Source organism: Tachypleus tridentatus, chromosome 4, assembly GCF_004210375.1.
Source record: "Tachypleus tridentatus isolate NWPU-2018 chromosome 4, ASM421037v1, whole genome shotgun sequence".
Classification (NCBI taxonomy): Eukaryota; Metazoa; Arthropoda; class Merostomata; order Xiphosura; family Limulidae; genus Tachypleus; species Tachypleus tridentatus.
This window is the reverse complement of record NC_134828.1, coordinates 53,624,094-53,640,130: the sequence shown is the minus strand read 5'-3', so window position 1 is coordinate 53,640,130 and position 16,037 is coordinate 53,624,094. Positions and strand designations below refer to the sequence as shown.

The 16,037-nt window shown below is 34.4% G+C and overlaps 1 protein-coding gene across 4 annotated transcripts in view; it reads left to right on the top strand.

Moving 5' to 3' along the window:
* LOC143249153 (metal cation symporter ZIP8-like) overlaps positions 1 to 16,037 on the top strand; it is a 54,985-nt gene that overhangs the window by 15,441 nt on the left and 23,507 nt on the right. For 3 of the 4 annotated variants that reach the window (XM_076498561.1, XM_076498566.1, XM_076498565.1), the window contains exons 3-7: positions 3,786 to 3,903; positions 7,665 to 7,760; positions 8,494 to 8,559; positions 13,698 to 14,137; positions 14,569 to 14,731. In XM_076498561.1, the coding sequence (XP_076354676.1) occupies positions 3,786 to 3,903; positions 7,665 to 7,760; positions 8,494 to 8,559; positions 13,698 to 14,137; positions 14,569 to 14,731 (883 nt within the window). The remainder of the gene's footprint in view (positions 1 to 3,785; positions 3,904 to 7,664; positions 7,761 to 8,493; positions 8,560 to 13,697; positions 14,138 to 14,568; positions 14,732 to 16,037) is intronic. The other variant, XM_076498564.1, reaches the window with a different exon arrangement.

Genomic DNA, 16,037 nt, shown 5'->3' with positions numbered 1-16,037 from the left:
TTTTGGCCCAATTACAGAGTTTCAGTTTGTATGTGATTATGTTGTTGCTGATTTTCTAGCGTAAGACTACATAATGAACTATTTGCGTTCTATCCAGTGCGTGGAATCGAGACCCGGATTTTAACGTTGTAATTTCGTACAGTTATCGTCGAACAATTCATATCATAGTATTTTCTTATACTGTATATACTCACCATCAAATATTATATTTTTAATGTTAAATTATAGGCTTACTTATTTTAATTCAAGCACAGAACTACACAATGAGTTGGAGGGATCGAACCCCTGATTTATGACATTATAAACCCTGAGCCACGCGGTTGCATTTAAATTACATCATAATATTTGCAACTTGTACCAAACAAAATAGTCTGTAGATTTTTAAAATCTGTAATTATAAGTTACCATTTCTGTTTATCACTTTTGCACTAATTTCGTGGGGTTTAAAGTTAATTTGTCCCGTTTATTATCATTTTAACAAGAAAAGAGTAATGTTATTCAGGTGTTATGTGTTTGTTGTCAGTGAACTCAGTATAGGATACAGGAAAGTGTACATCATAGGCCTAGTTAGGGCGTTTAACTAGCAATCTGAGGGTCGCGTGTTCGAATCCTCGTTCCTCCAAATATGCTCGCTCTTTCAGCAGTGGTTTTTTTTATAAAGTGTCGGTCAGTTTCACTATTTGTTGTTAAAGGAGTAGCCCAAGAGTTGGTAGTGGGTGTTGGTGACTAGCTGCCTTCCTTCTTATCTTTCACTGCTAAGTTACTGATGAATATCGCAGATAGTCCTCCTATAGCCTTGCGCGCAATTAAAAACCATGAATCCCTGTTTATAATACAGTTCTAATAATCACTTAGCTTGACATTGTAAGGCGTAATTTATTGCAACCTGAAAGTTTGTACATCTCTTATTTAACCTGTTATTTGGCGTGACAAATGTTTCTTGTCTGTTTCTGCATTTGACATGCCGTTGAAATCTAATAATCTAAGAATCCATTATATAATAACTTGGCATTGATGTGTACAAGAGCTCGTTTTCCTGATTAAAAAAAAGAAAAAAGTACTTATGTAAAATATGAATGTCATTATCAGCTCAAATAATCACCAAAAATGTGTTTATCCGTTTCAGAACATAAGCCTAGAAAATATAATTCTCACTTAGGTAAAATGCTAGTAATAAAAATAAGGTAGTTCTGATTGAGTGCTTAAATAATCATAATAATATGTAATTAGAAGCGTTAACGCATGAATTAATAAAGAACATAGACGATATTTTGTAAATTCAGAAAGAAACATGGCCACATTTTGGTCTTTGTTTTGTATCAACACTGTGTTCACAATTTGCATCTATTTTCGTTATAGAACCGTTAACTTAGCACATCATCATTTTTCTACTCCATGACATCTACTATGTGCATAGTTAATTCTAATTGCAGTACACTGCAAACTGGAACATACTCCCAACCATATTGACTTTTTACCAGAATTACATCATTTACTGCTCCGTTGGGCTTTTAAAAGTTGAAAGATGCATATCGTGACCGGCCAGTTGAATATGTTACAAGAGAATTAGCTCGCGGCATTAAAATAAATGTACGTAATATTGATGCTGTAATTGTCTAAGCGGTATGTGTGCGGACTTACAACATTAGAAACCGAGTCTCAATACCTGTGGTGAGCTGAGCACAAATAGCGCATTGCACACAACTTAAAACAAACAATCGTTTAGGCATTTCAAAAAGTTACTTCGTATAGACGCAAACCTCTAGATTTGTTGTAAGCGAATTCACAGGTTTGGCGTTTAATTCGTCATTCATGTCATTAATTAGAGAACGAGACTTTGGGCAGCACACCCTATATTTACTGTTAATTACACTTTATAATAAACTATATTCTACTGTCGACCATGCTCAATCTGATGTCTGTTGTTAGCAGTGTTGTCCAATATTTCTCTGTCTATCGTAACAAGCTTCTGTGAAGGATGGCATGGTCATTATTAGACCACACTCGTTGATAAGCTTTCCTCGAATCCTCCTGAAAGGGAACATGAACTCCCACGACCATATTTAGGCAGATCGAAAGCACAAAGTGGTTAAATTGTGTTGCTGTAATTTCAGTTTATTTGGACATCATATTAAAACAGTTGTTTTCAGGGTGTGGTTAGAAACTTGTGAACTTTTGGGTTATGGGTTCCGTTAAGCTTCACATTCTAATTCACTCGTTGTTTATGGTACTAGGAGATGTATTCACCTTAATTTTTATGCCTTTCTTGGATTAAAAGGATTCGTTCATGATCGTTAGCCTTCATTTAAGAGAAGGAAAAATTATTCTGGATTGAGTTGGGATATACAAGTGTTCCCACTTCACGGAAAACAGTGGAAGATCTCTTGTTGTAATACTATATCCACTGGCTCTATACCATGTTACAATCTCACTGCTGGCACATTCTTCTACTGAAACGACTGATACTGTATACCTATTGTTGAATGCTCGTGGTTGCATCATGAACTAGATATGTGGATGCTAACATGACGTTTGTGACCTCATAGTTCTTACATAATACTGCACACTAATTACTGTATTAACGTACACGAACAATTCTTATAAAGCACGGTTAACTGTAGTGCAGGAATCTGGATGCTGCTAGAGTCTATAGACAGACTATTATAGTCCCTATTCTAATCTGCACAATCTTAATTTCAAAGCATCACGCTGGTCATTTTAAATGGATGAGTCTGAGTTTGGTAGTAATCTTCAAAATTATCTGAATATGTTGTTCTGTTCCATCTGCAAAGAGTTTTGCGATTATTTTTTTTTGTCTTTTAGTCAGTGGACGACACATAAAACATTTGTGATGGTACAGTTTACAACTTTCAATGTGATGACACAACTTTTGATTAACTCTGTAATAACCAATATAACTCCATCTTTAACGTATTGTTAACTATGTGAATAAAGATTTAACGTATTCCTTTTACCAGCAACAATATATTTGATGTAATCAAAATGTTTGTTGAATTAACAACTGTATTCATACATTGCATATGTGTTCGGAATATGTTAACAGAACGTTGCAGGTGTATTCTGATTGAAGTACTATATATGTACTAGGTACAGCCAAGGAAGCATGAAAATATATTTGATGTGTGAATAGCTATTAAGTTCATTAAAATATTGGTCTAGTTTAATTTTTGGCACAAGTAAACATGTGATCGAAATGGACTGAAAACATGTAAAATTCTGGAACAATTTGTTGAAAACTGTTTATTTGAAACTTACTCTCTCTAATTTAATATTATCCCATTAATTTTAACTTTTTTATTCTAGTCACATTTTTATGTTTGAAAATATTATATTAGTTTTCTATCAGCTTTCATCAACGTGCTGTGTGTAAAGCAAACATTCATAAAGAATAAAAATAAACTTGGTATAACCCTACAATAACGAGAAACGAAATAAATATTACGGAGACTTCTGTGTTTTATGTAATTCAGTTTAATTTTTCTGATTTTTTTCCTGTTGTATGATATTCACGTTAGTCATTAGTTTATATGTTTCTTTTCTAGTGGTACAACTAATAACAATGTTTTTTACCTAGATTTCTTAACTTCATTATAGCATGAGAAAAATGCATGTACGTAAAACCAATGGAATCATTAATGTCTTGTTTTTACAAGAATAAATGGCCTTTTTAGATATTCAACATAAAACAGAAAAGTGTTTACTTTACTTAGAACGATGACACCTACTTGTTTTGAGTATACTAAATAAACATTTATTTTCATCAGTGCTTTAGCGCGGAAACCTTACTGGAGGAAATTAGTACTTCAAACAGCACTGAAGAAGGACTGGATGTAAATAGGCTGGAAGACCTTTCCGGATTTTTAATAAAACATATGATTGAAGGTAAGGATACCTAAACCAATAAGTCAACCATAAAAGGGTCAATTTTACCCTTATTCTTAATGCTATTATTGATTCTAATCACTGTAAAGTAAGGAAAGCTAAGTTGTTTCTCAGAAGAAAACCTGAAATAGGAACAATATTTATTCCTTTCTGATGATTCGAAATAATGAATAAGTTTTCTACACTCGAGTGAGTGATACAAGAAACCTACAACCAACTGTGCATCAGGCAACATTTACCAATTTGTAAGTGATGTTTGTATAATTTCACAAGATTTTTGAACATTGCAATTTAACTTTCCTGAGGACCGGTTAAGAATTCATTGCTCAAAGAATTACAACATTGTTATTATGTTTTTTGTTTTGTTTTTCCATATTTACTGTCTTAAAAGAATAGAACTTTACCAGCCACGATTAGTGCTATGTCTTTAATCTCGGAACATAAATCGACCATTTGTTATCTATTGATTTATTGTGTAGTTGTAAATAACCATTGTTAGCGTGTGAGATTAGGAAACATTATTATTTTTTTTCTGACAGTTGCTAAGGTGGTTACGCTTTGAATGCGATAACATACGCAGACTGCTGAAGGCATGTGATATCATTGTTTGTGGATGCTAAATTAAACTGGTATGAGTTAGGACAGTGACTTGTTGATGGATAGACCTAAAGTTAGGTGATAGATGATGGTGATTAAGATTTGACATCAGCAAATCATCTCGCATTAACTGTAAGGCGTAATGACGAGACACAAAAGTAGAAATAGTTGTTTTCATGACTAAAAGGCTATTAATTGCTACGTTTGACCGACAGCATGAAACATCTGGGTCATGGCAATTTAAAGTGATCATTATTGGTGTTTCTAATAGGGTACAACAAGAAATAAAACAACATCAACAAGAAATAAACAAGCATGAACAAAAATGTATTAAGCAAATTATGATATATAAAGCCAATGAGAATGAACTATTATTAGTTTCCTAGGGGCATGTTACAACATGACTAATAATTTTCACTACGTTTCTCTGGGTGCAGTAAAAGTTTCCTATAAGAAGAGTAGACAAATGTATTTTATCGGGACAGCTGGATTACAAAATACAAAGTATTGCTTTTAAACTGTTTTTTGTTTGGTTTGTTTTGAATTTCGCACAAAGCTACTCGAGGGCTATCTGTGCTAGCCGTCCCTAATTTAGCAGTGTAAGACTAGAGGGAAGGCAGTTAGTCATCACCACCCACCGTCAACTCTTGGGCTACTCTTTTACCAACGAATAATGGGATTGACAGTCACATTATAACGCCCCCACGACTGAAAGGGCGAGCATGTTTGGTGCGACCCTCAGATTACGAGTCGAACGCTTTAACCCACCTCGCGCAAAGCTATACGAGGGCTATCCGCGCTAGCTGTCCCTAATTTAACCGTGTAAGACAAGAGGGAAGACAGGTAGTCATCACCACCCACCGCCAACTCTTGGGCTACGCTTTTACCAACGAATAATGGGATTGAACGTCACATTATAACGCCCTCACGGCTGAAAGAACGAGCATATTTGGTATGACGAGGATTTGAACCCGCGACCCTCACATTGCGAGTCGGATATCTTAACCACCTAACCATGCCAGGCCGGAAAACTGTTTATATCAGTTGTTCATAGGACATCACGTTTCGTTCTTTATGACGCTTAACTTGGAAAAATATGACTCACTGATTGCTAATGTTACGTCAAAATAAGACCAATAACGGTTTTAGCTACATTCATTGTCGGTAACACATTTTTTCTGCAAACCTGTCTTGTGCTAGAAAAAAAATGTCCCTAATGTGTGCATAATGGCATCAGTTAATCATTTCTGGTCAGTAGTAATAGCCAACTTTATATTATTAGTATGAACTTCAACAAGTTAATCGCGTTTATTATTTAAATTCATGGCATGGCATGGCCAAGCGCGTAAGGCGTGCGACTCGTAATTCGCGGGTTCGCGCCCGCGTCGCGCTAAATATGCTCGCCCTCTCAGCCGTGGGGGTGTATAATGGGACGGTCAATCCCACTATTCGTTGGTAAAAGAGTAGCCCAAGAGTTGGCGGTGGGTGGTGATGACTAGCTGCCTTCCCTCTAGTCTTACACTGCTAAATTAGGGACGGCTAGCACAGATAGCCCTCGAGTAGCTTTGTGCGAAATTCCAAAACAAACAAACAAAAATATTTAAATTCAAACTGTTTGGTAGTTTAGCTTTCAACGTTTGTGGGCAACAGCAATAGCTTTTTTACTGTTGTTTAGAAACAGAATAAACTAGACATTCATAGTCTGTAATATTACGCATTATAATTTTTGTATTACTAAAAGTAATAAATAATTACTCCAGTTTTGTTTTACGTAGTTACCATTGTTGATAGCACAAATAGTACAGGAACAGGAAGAGATCACTGTTAGTAATGTACAATATTTGTCATTCTGCAGATACAAATCATTAAAACTGATGCGTGATCACAACAAATAATCATTTTTTGCATAAGATTGGTCTCTGCCTTTATAACTGTTCCATTATAACAGTAAGTCATTGTTATTGTTGTAAGAAGAAAATAAGTTTTTTTTACAACAGAATAGTTTTCACTAAATGTGATTTTTTATGGCAGTGTTATGATTAGAGCAAACAAAAGTTGGTTTATAACCAACTATATAGACAGTTTTGTGAATATGATCTATTTATTGCACATTGCGCCATTACTTGTTATTTCTAAACCGTAGTGACAGCTAATCATTGTTACTTTGCCATGACGTGTGATACGTGCCTGGCATAGCCTGATGGTTAGGACGTTCGACTCGTAATTTGAGGGTCACAAGTTTGAATCCCTATAGCCGAAAAACATCGTCCTATATGGTTGCCGCCTGGGCCGGTAATCTAGATGTAAACATCCTTGGCCTTGAAAAATTAACAGCTTACCCTCAACCAGTTGGAATTAAGGTCATTACGGAATAAAATTCATAACATGATATCGGCTGATAAATACAGGGTGTTTGAAAATGGATATACGAAAAATAAAGTTGAATAGCGTTACTATTACTTGAGAAAACAACAACAATTGAAAATAAAGACAATTAATAGGCTTTTAAGTTATAGTGTTAATAATAAATGAACTTCTACATGTCTTCCATCATTCGTTATAATTAATCTAATTCTACGCCCAAATTTTGAGAAAACATTTTCGAACACAGCATTAGGGATGGATAAGATGGCATCACGAACCCGATGTTCGTTCTTCAAGGTATTTTGGTTTTTTATGATAAAGTTTTGTTTGAAAAAAGGCCCAGAGATGAAAATTTGAAATCGGACGAAGGGGCTGGCCGTTTAATTGGTTTTCTCCTACCAGTCCAACGCTCCGCTAAAGTTTTTCTTTTTTTTTTTTAAACACTAACAATTCGAGTAAAGTGTTTGGTGTTTCATCCTGTTTGAAGATAGCTATTTGTAACAAACCAGAAGTTTCTCAGAGTTGTGGAATAAAGAACTCTTGTAGCACGTGTAGATAATAGTTTCTAGTAACAAAACTTACAAGCTTGCTACTTGTATTTATATTCAATTTTGTTGTTATCTCAAATTATAAAGTTTCTCAACTTTAATTTTGGTATATTAATTTTCGGACACCCTAATACCGTTGGTATGTTGTGTCAGTGAAAAAAAACCTGATAAATAAAAGTAATAGTGAAGAAAACCATTTACTTTTGGCATCAACCTTTGAAACCAGTTAATTAAGAAACAATCTCTCACTAGGTGACTGTATTGATATTGATGAATCTGAGAATGGCTTCCTTGAAGATATTTTCCAACGTTATGGAGATACTAGTCTACGCTCAATACCCGAGAAAGGTAAGATATTTTGATATTCACCTTGTCTTAGCAGCTAAATAAACCTAAAAGCAATGGCTTTTTATAGCAAAAGAAAATACCGAAGTTATGAAAGGGAAAGTAGTTATTTGTATCAAGTGTGTTAAAATTGAAATGTTGACTCAGTAGCCAAGCATGAAATATAATCCTGTGGAACACACTTATTTTCGATAAAAAGGGCCGGAATATTTTATAAGTGGTCGGTAATGTAATTAACTTACTTTGAGTGTTTACAGTAACATAATATTAATTTTTATGAATAAATATTTCATACTGTCAAATTTCAAAGAGCGATTGTTTACTTTTAAAAGCTATGTTTTTACAGACAACAGAACTATTTTTAAACATATTATAAAAATGAGTTATCATGATAAAATATATACTGCAGTCTTTTAAAACTTCTTGCTGTCTTTAGTTTGCATTTATGAAAGATGTATAGAATTTTCTTTTCTCACGCTACTGAGAAGGATGTGTAAAATGGCCACAAGAAAACAAACTTGGATGACTTTACAGATGTAGCACATAATTTACTACAACTGAAGAATTTCATGAAAGTGGCAACGAGATGGTTATTGTAAAATTGTCGAACTTTCTCATATTTCTGTAGTTAAGACTTAAAACATGCATGTCAGGTTTACAGCAAAATATTTTTGTTAATATTCAAAACTAATATATATAAATCGTTTATAATTTAAAATTGATTACATTCTCGAAGCTACATTCCGTGATATGGGACAACGTTTTATCGTACCATCGAGCCTACAGAAAACAGGGAGCTCAAGTAAGTGTTTTCTCAGTAGAACCCCTTGTCAGATGTTAATCCTCACCTGAACCTAATCTAACAGTTCCTCGATTCAGTAAGACCCTAGCTAGTAGGCTTCATAATTCAGTAGAGCTAAGTTTTGGCAGAATGCAACTAGTAAGCTAAGGAGAATGCCATTTAGTGCACTATAACGCTTAATGTCTGGGTAGAGTACACCTTAGACTTGGATTAAACTCCAACAAATGCAGTTGCCTAGTGGATTCCAGGCTTCAACGTAACACAAGCTAGTAAATGTATATTGCAGTAGAATATTGGTCAGTATACTGCAGATTTGGACACGACTGTACCAGTACACTCCAGACGTCATTAGAACTGTTTCAATACACTCTAGAATGCAGACCATCATTTACTAGCAGAATTTGCATGACTGATGTTGAAAGCTTAATACATTCGTAAAATAAAAGTTTTAATGACTTTTACGACGACTTATAGTTTCAAAGAACATTTATTCAAACAACGTTGTTAGCAGTTTCTCAAGATAAAGTTTCAACGAAAATATATTCGAGTCACAACAGTATGTAATATATGACTGAACATTAAAGAAGTTTAAACAAGGAAAGGTGAAAAAAGTAGTTTACAACAACTTTCAAAACTAAGTTAAACATTAAAGTTTAAGTAAGTACAGTTCATTGACCTCAAAACACAAAACATTAAATTATATTATTATGATTTATGTAAATAAGTTATGAAAAGAACACGGTCTAGCAATACAAAAGTATCAAAATGCTTAATAAATTAATTAAAACATATAAGAAAAGTATCAAAATGCTTAATAAATTAATTAAAATATATAAGAAAATTCAAAACTTATCTTTCAGTTGTTTGCTTACAATTTGAAAGCACAGTGAGTGAAAACCGAAATCAAGAGAAGATATTCGATCACAGAAAGAAAGTTCTTCTGCTTATTGTAAGGGGCTGTTTACTTATACATATATATTACTGCAAGGGCTGACAAGTCAAATAGTCAGTGCACTTTAGTGATAACATACATAGAAACAAAGAAGTCAAGGTTCCCACTTATTTGTTCAGCTCAGGTAATCACGGAAATGTTCTCGTCTGAAAGATATTTTGTTGATTTTATCACATTTGAAGCAAATATGCAAGAAATAATGTAAGTGAACAAGTTAATTTCAATCACGATCTTATCTCGTTAGATCATCAAATGACTCGCAGATCAGTCTCAACCTTGAAGATATGAACAGAAGTGTCCCCATTTTACTTGACAGTACTGCGAATCCCAAGATGATGTCTTAAAATCAAAATAAAATCCCGTGGTCTGTATTGTACTGAAACGACGATAGTCCCGTTTCTATAGGCCCAAGCTTCGAATATTCTAATTAAGCACCTAAGAATGTCTCTGTATGTGAGATGCATGTCGGTATCAGCGTTTACAACACTTAGGGCGAGAAACATATCATCTAGCCTTCATTTCAGATTCATTGTGTTCTGTTACTTATTTGAAATACACTACTATGCTTTTGTGATTCTATTTTTGTTTTCTTAGAATTTAGAGTTAGAATCATAGCACAAAAAATTGTGGTACTGTAGAGTCGTTAAAAAGATCATCTGAAATTCTTGTAAATTTATGCAGCACATGGCCGTTGGTTGTCGAGTCTACACAACATCTCCATGGAAAGTGATCAAAACGTTTATTTTTATTTTGAATACAACAATTTTGCCGCACCATTGGCTACAAAAATCTAGATTACAAACCAATTATATACCCTTAAAGCATCCATTAGGTATTGTCAGTTCTCAATATGAAATTGAGTTTAGGAATAAACAAGATTGTGGGGGAAGGTATTTACTACTAAGATGTGGGTATAACATTTCGTGCTGTGAACTGTGTATGTTTTCAGAACCTCGCCACTTGATATTGTTTAATGCAAGAACCCTTAGTAACAAGTTCTATATATTCAATGATCGCTCTGATTTTAATATATCGATACAGTGGATTCTAAACATAAGAAGAATTTCCAATTACAGGCCATAGTTCTAGACTTAATAATAATAAGAAAAAAAGACACCGATGTAACATTCTACATGACAGCGAAAACCTTAGAATAAACTTTAGAAGTGGTGTATAGTAAACTGACGTGAAAACATATCCTAAATTGAAGGACCGGTATTGTTAAGAATTTTATTTAAATAAAAGTGATGCTGCTCTAAAAAAGAAAACAATTGAAGATCACAGCTATGTGAGCGTTATGTTCATATTGCTCTAATATTTATGTGCTATCTTTCTTTTCTGGGTTTTTCTGTACTTGTGATTTAGCAAACTAACATGATTTAATTCTAAATATACCACCCATCTTACTCTTTGCAATGTGTAACTAATAGTCCTATTCATATAGTGTGTCCCGGAGATGTTTTAACTTTATGATTACAATAAAAGTATAAGCGATTCTTATTTTTACTCTCTGTTTCTTTAATAAAAGCAAACCTAATTTTTGTGTCAACTAAATAGATAACAGAAATTAAATTAACTAAAAGAGGGTTAATTGGAATAGTAATGTTATATAATATTTTGAGAAAAAACGGGTATTTGCGACGATTACGTATGAGAAAATTTGGTTGATAATCAGTTCATTTGAATGTAATACTTATGTTTCTATCGAAGCTTTTGAATACATGCATATATAGTATCTCATGTTTCACCATAACTTTCCCTAACAGGAAGCGTACTTCCCGAATTGAAAGTTATATAAAATTGTCCTTGGTAAAACTATTTTTTCCAGGTTGTTGACAGAAGATATTACAACATTAAACTCTTTATTATAAGGTTTTCTCTTCAGATTACAAGTCATCTGTTTGAAATAAAAACAGATCTGTAGAAACATACAACAGTGTTGAATGTTTTTCAGACATGAAGTTGTGTCTAACTAACTAACAACCATATCGTGATCATTGAAGTGTGATAATTTAAGATTACTTGATATTCATGGATGTTAGTACATTTTGTAGACATGTCAGGTTCCCAATACAGAGAAGTCATTAAACAGCATTGAAAAAAAACATTGAAAATCCTTTATCGTTGGCCCTACAGAATTACTGTCAAATTACTTGTTTTCCTGCTTTGAAATTCGTATTTGGTCTTCACATCGAAACTGGTCAAAACTGCTATCATTGTTTCACTATGTTTATAGTCGAGTATCATTATTAAATGATGGAAAATTTGTATGCCTCATTTCCGGAAGCTTATTCCTTCTCATATCTCAAATTCAGGTAATTTAAAATGTTGTGGCAAGTGGTTACACACACTTTCACACTGGTAAAGTACCTATCTGGTTTGTATGTATGTGTGTTCGCGTGCATATCAGTATTTATATTAACTAAGACCTCTTGCAAAGCATTTTAGTTGGATATTGCCACATATTCAATTCGTTTAGCACATGCATACACAGACTTTAATAATGTTATATTATAACGGTTTCAATATGCAAATCGGCAAGTTACGTGACATCCATAGCCAATAAAAAGTCGTGGTGAAAGTTCACGTATGAGAATTATATTTCGACACTGTTTGGTGTTTCCTTAGTAGTGTAATGCCACTGAAAATTGATAATCGTCAGGAACTGTATGTGAGGTTATTTACTTAAATGTATTAGAAAACAAAGGTATGCCGATCAACTTGGGGTACCAGAACCATTAGAAAGAGATCTGCAACAAGTCGTACCATAATCATGGCAAGTAAAGTGTGACATTTTGTACAGATGAAAAAATTACAAAAAAAGACAAGTGATAAAGGATGTCCACATGCCTCAGACAACAATACGCGAAAAAAGTGGGGTCTGCAACAGGAAAAGTTACACAAGTCAAATGTACACAAGTTGCTCATACGTCCCTTCTGTTCAAACGACACATACCTGAAGGAGTTAGGAAATAAAATGGGCCCTCATGGTATTTTATATGAAGACATACCGGTCAAGTCACTGGGCACAAAGCTTATGAATATCCGATTATGAAAAGGTCTGCAAATAAAAGTGGTGTACTTTGGACACGAGTTCCTTACTATATTGCAGGGCTATTGTCAGGTTTTACTGTAGTTAGTTGGTTCATGATCGAACATGTTGACATGGACTTTTAACAGCGTGGAGAAACTTCAAAATCGTTTTCATAATAATACCAACTTAGATATTTTTTACAGTCAATTTTCTCCGTGGTGTCGTTATTTCGTTTTATGAATTACGCAAGAGTGGTTCCTCTGCAGCATAGCCTCTTTGCTTGGGATTTGCATATTGTACTGTACTAGAATAAAAGAGTTATGTAACAATAGCATACACAAGTCTTATTGATATTTCCATTTTTACCTGTATAATAAAAGCCCACGTTTGTGTATTTTGGTGTTGAATTACAATAGTGCAGTTACTGTCTCTAGATAATAAACGAAAAATACTTCGCACTTTTCCACTTTACGTTCAGCTTTGAACTGTTAAACTGAAGCAAAATAGCTTATTCAAATCAACAGTTAATACACACCAGCGGCTTCTCATAACTATCAAGGCCTGGCAGGGCCAAGTGGGTTAAGGCGTTCGACTCGTAATCCGAGGGTCGCAGGTTCGAGTCCACGTCGCACCAAACATGCTCGCCCTTTCAGCCATGGGGACGTTATAATGTGGCGGTCAATCCCACAATTCGTTGGTAAAAGAGTAGCCCAAGAGTTGGCTGTGGGTGGTGATGACTAGTTGCCTTCCCTCTAGTCTTACACTGCTAAATTAGGGACGGCTAGCACAGATAGCCCTCGAGTAGCTTTGTGCGAAATTAAACAAAACATGCGAGTATGATGCGAGAGATAAAAAAAATGCAGGAAATCCTCTTGACGATTCTGGAGCGGGGGATGGGGAGGGAGAAACATCGAGCGTTTAAGACAAGCAATAACATAGTAATACATATTTGACCATCAAGTTTTCTATTGTGACGACTTGTATTTTTCATTCAGTAACCACCTGTATTGAAATAATTTATTTTGTCAATCCAATCACTAGATAATGTATTTGTTTTATAACAGCCTAGATTTAAATAATATGTTCAGATATTTGTTATGTGTTGTGTTTTGTGAACAACTTAATTTCTTATCTTTTACATTTTTTTTTCAGGATTGCACAAACTTCTAAGTGATTTAAAGATCGGCAGTGAACATGACTACCTGGAGAATCATCACAGCGAAACCTTTAATAATTCTAATTACGACAGTGATCATGATTTCACTGAGCACAACCACGATAATATTATCGTTGATCAAACACCTACCAGTACAAACAGATCAAGAACAACGCAGGAACTTACCACCACGTTAACCAATATCTCCGACTCAAGCCAAATTGGTCAATCATCTCAAGAAATACACAGCCACCTTTCTTCATCACCACCCACTTTGAGTACACATAATATGACCAATTCTGACGTAGACAATTTTACATCCTTTTTTCTTGATTTTTCAGTCTACGGATCAGCCAATAGTAGTAAACAGCTGGTTCAAAGGTCAAAAAGGAGTGTTAATCATGATGACCATGATCATAACATCCAAGTGAAGCAGGTATATGTAACATATGTGTTGACCTTTATACATTTCCATCACTTTAACAATAACAACTGACGAATGTAACCAATATGCTAACGACAGTTTAAGTAGATATCGGCAAACATTATTTTGTAACATCACCAGTTTCTAGTATCTATAACGATGCCTGTGTATTTTGTATTTTCAATATCACTAACGTTATCTTGTCTCAGTGTAAAAGATAACTTGGAATCTTGAAATTTTAATGCCCAGATATATTTGTCTAATATGAAATCTACTACTCTAAAAAGAAAACCCGTATTCTGAGCGGTTAATTCTTTTACAGCTTGGAAATGATTTTGTAATTGATTTACAACTGTAGTAGTTTGTGAGTGAAATATATTCTATTTAATGTGACCTTCCTGAGTTCTCTTGTGCTGAATAAATTTTGTTTGGACACATTACAGTGTTGGAGCTCTCGCGCTCTGATGGAAAAGTTTGCCTTGAAAAGCAAAGGTCAGATCTCTCGAGCTGAATTTTTACAGCTCTGTCCTGCTTTAGTTCAACAAATAGTCAGCGATATCTGTTTAAAGAAGAAGCCCGTATCCTCCAGACCATCTAATACTGAAAGTAAGAGCTTTTTTATCATCCATAAAGTTGTATGGGATCATGTCATAAGCTTAAGCCTAAACGTAAGACATTAGCACGCGCTTGACATTTTAAGGTTTTGCAACAATTACAATAACCTCTTAATACCTGATCTGATTATCATGCTTACCATATTTCAATGTAAACAGACGTCAGTCTAGTTTTTAGGAAGCCACGATTAGTCTAATTCTGTTTTACTAATGTGGCACGGTGTTTATTCGTAATGGAGACAGCGTTTCTATATTAATTGTTTTCAGGGCAATGTAATTCACATTAACATGAAACATTGTTATAATTCCATTTCAAGTTCCACTTACAGGACTAAATTATTAGGTTCTGTAAACCTTGACATAAAACACGTAAATGCAGGTCTGTCTAGCTTTCGTTAGAAAAATGATGTGATGCTAAAGACATTAACACAAATTAACAATAAATATGGAATATTTATTATAAAATTCAAGTTAAAACTGGCCCTTTTTTAAAAATACGAATCATATTTTCTAACCTTAGGACTATAAGTGATGTTCATAGATGTTTTTAAATATATTTGTGAACAAAACTGCCGCTGTGAGCGCATGAAAGATGGTAATAGCATATGATAAATTCAACAAAAACAAACTAAAGTACCAACTTGTAATTAAAACCCTGTACTATACTTAAGAAATTACTGATCTCATGTAAATTTGTTTAATCAGTTTTTCTTTAACACTACGCGTAGAAAAACATAAAATGACTTAATATGATGTATTGTGTTAAAACCCATCCACAATAAACAAATGGTAATTTAAGGGTTAAAATACCTTTACTATAGAGGAATGTGAATATGTTGTGAGAACCATAAATTGATATACGAGGTCTGTTCAAAAAATACGCGGACTGACGTCATAAAACAAGATGTACTTTATTTAGAAGTTACAGGTCTGGGACCCCTTCAAAGTACTCTCCTCCCCAACGCACACACTTATCCCAACGATGTTTTCACTTGTTTAAACAGTCCTGGTACGCTTCTTTTGTAATGTCCTCCAGCTCCTTCGTCGCATTTGCCTTAATCTCGGGAATCGTCTCAAATCTTTTTCCTTTCAAGGGTCTTTTGAGTTTAGGGAACAAGAAAAAATCGCAAGGAGCAAGGTCAGGAGAGTAGGGGGGGGTGGGGAAGAACAGTGATCGAGTGTTTGGCCAAAAACTCACGAGTTCTGAGGGCTGAATTTCGCAGCAACGTGGTGCATCTTCAATTTTTCGGTCAAAATCTCGTAACAAGATCCAACTAATATCCCACACTCTTCAGCAA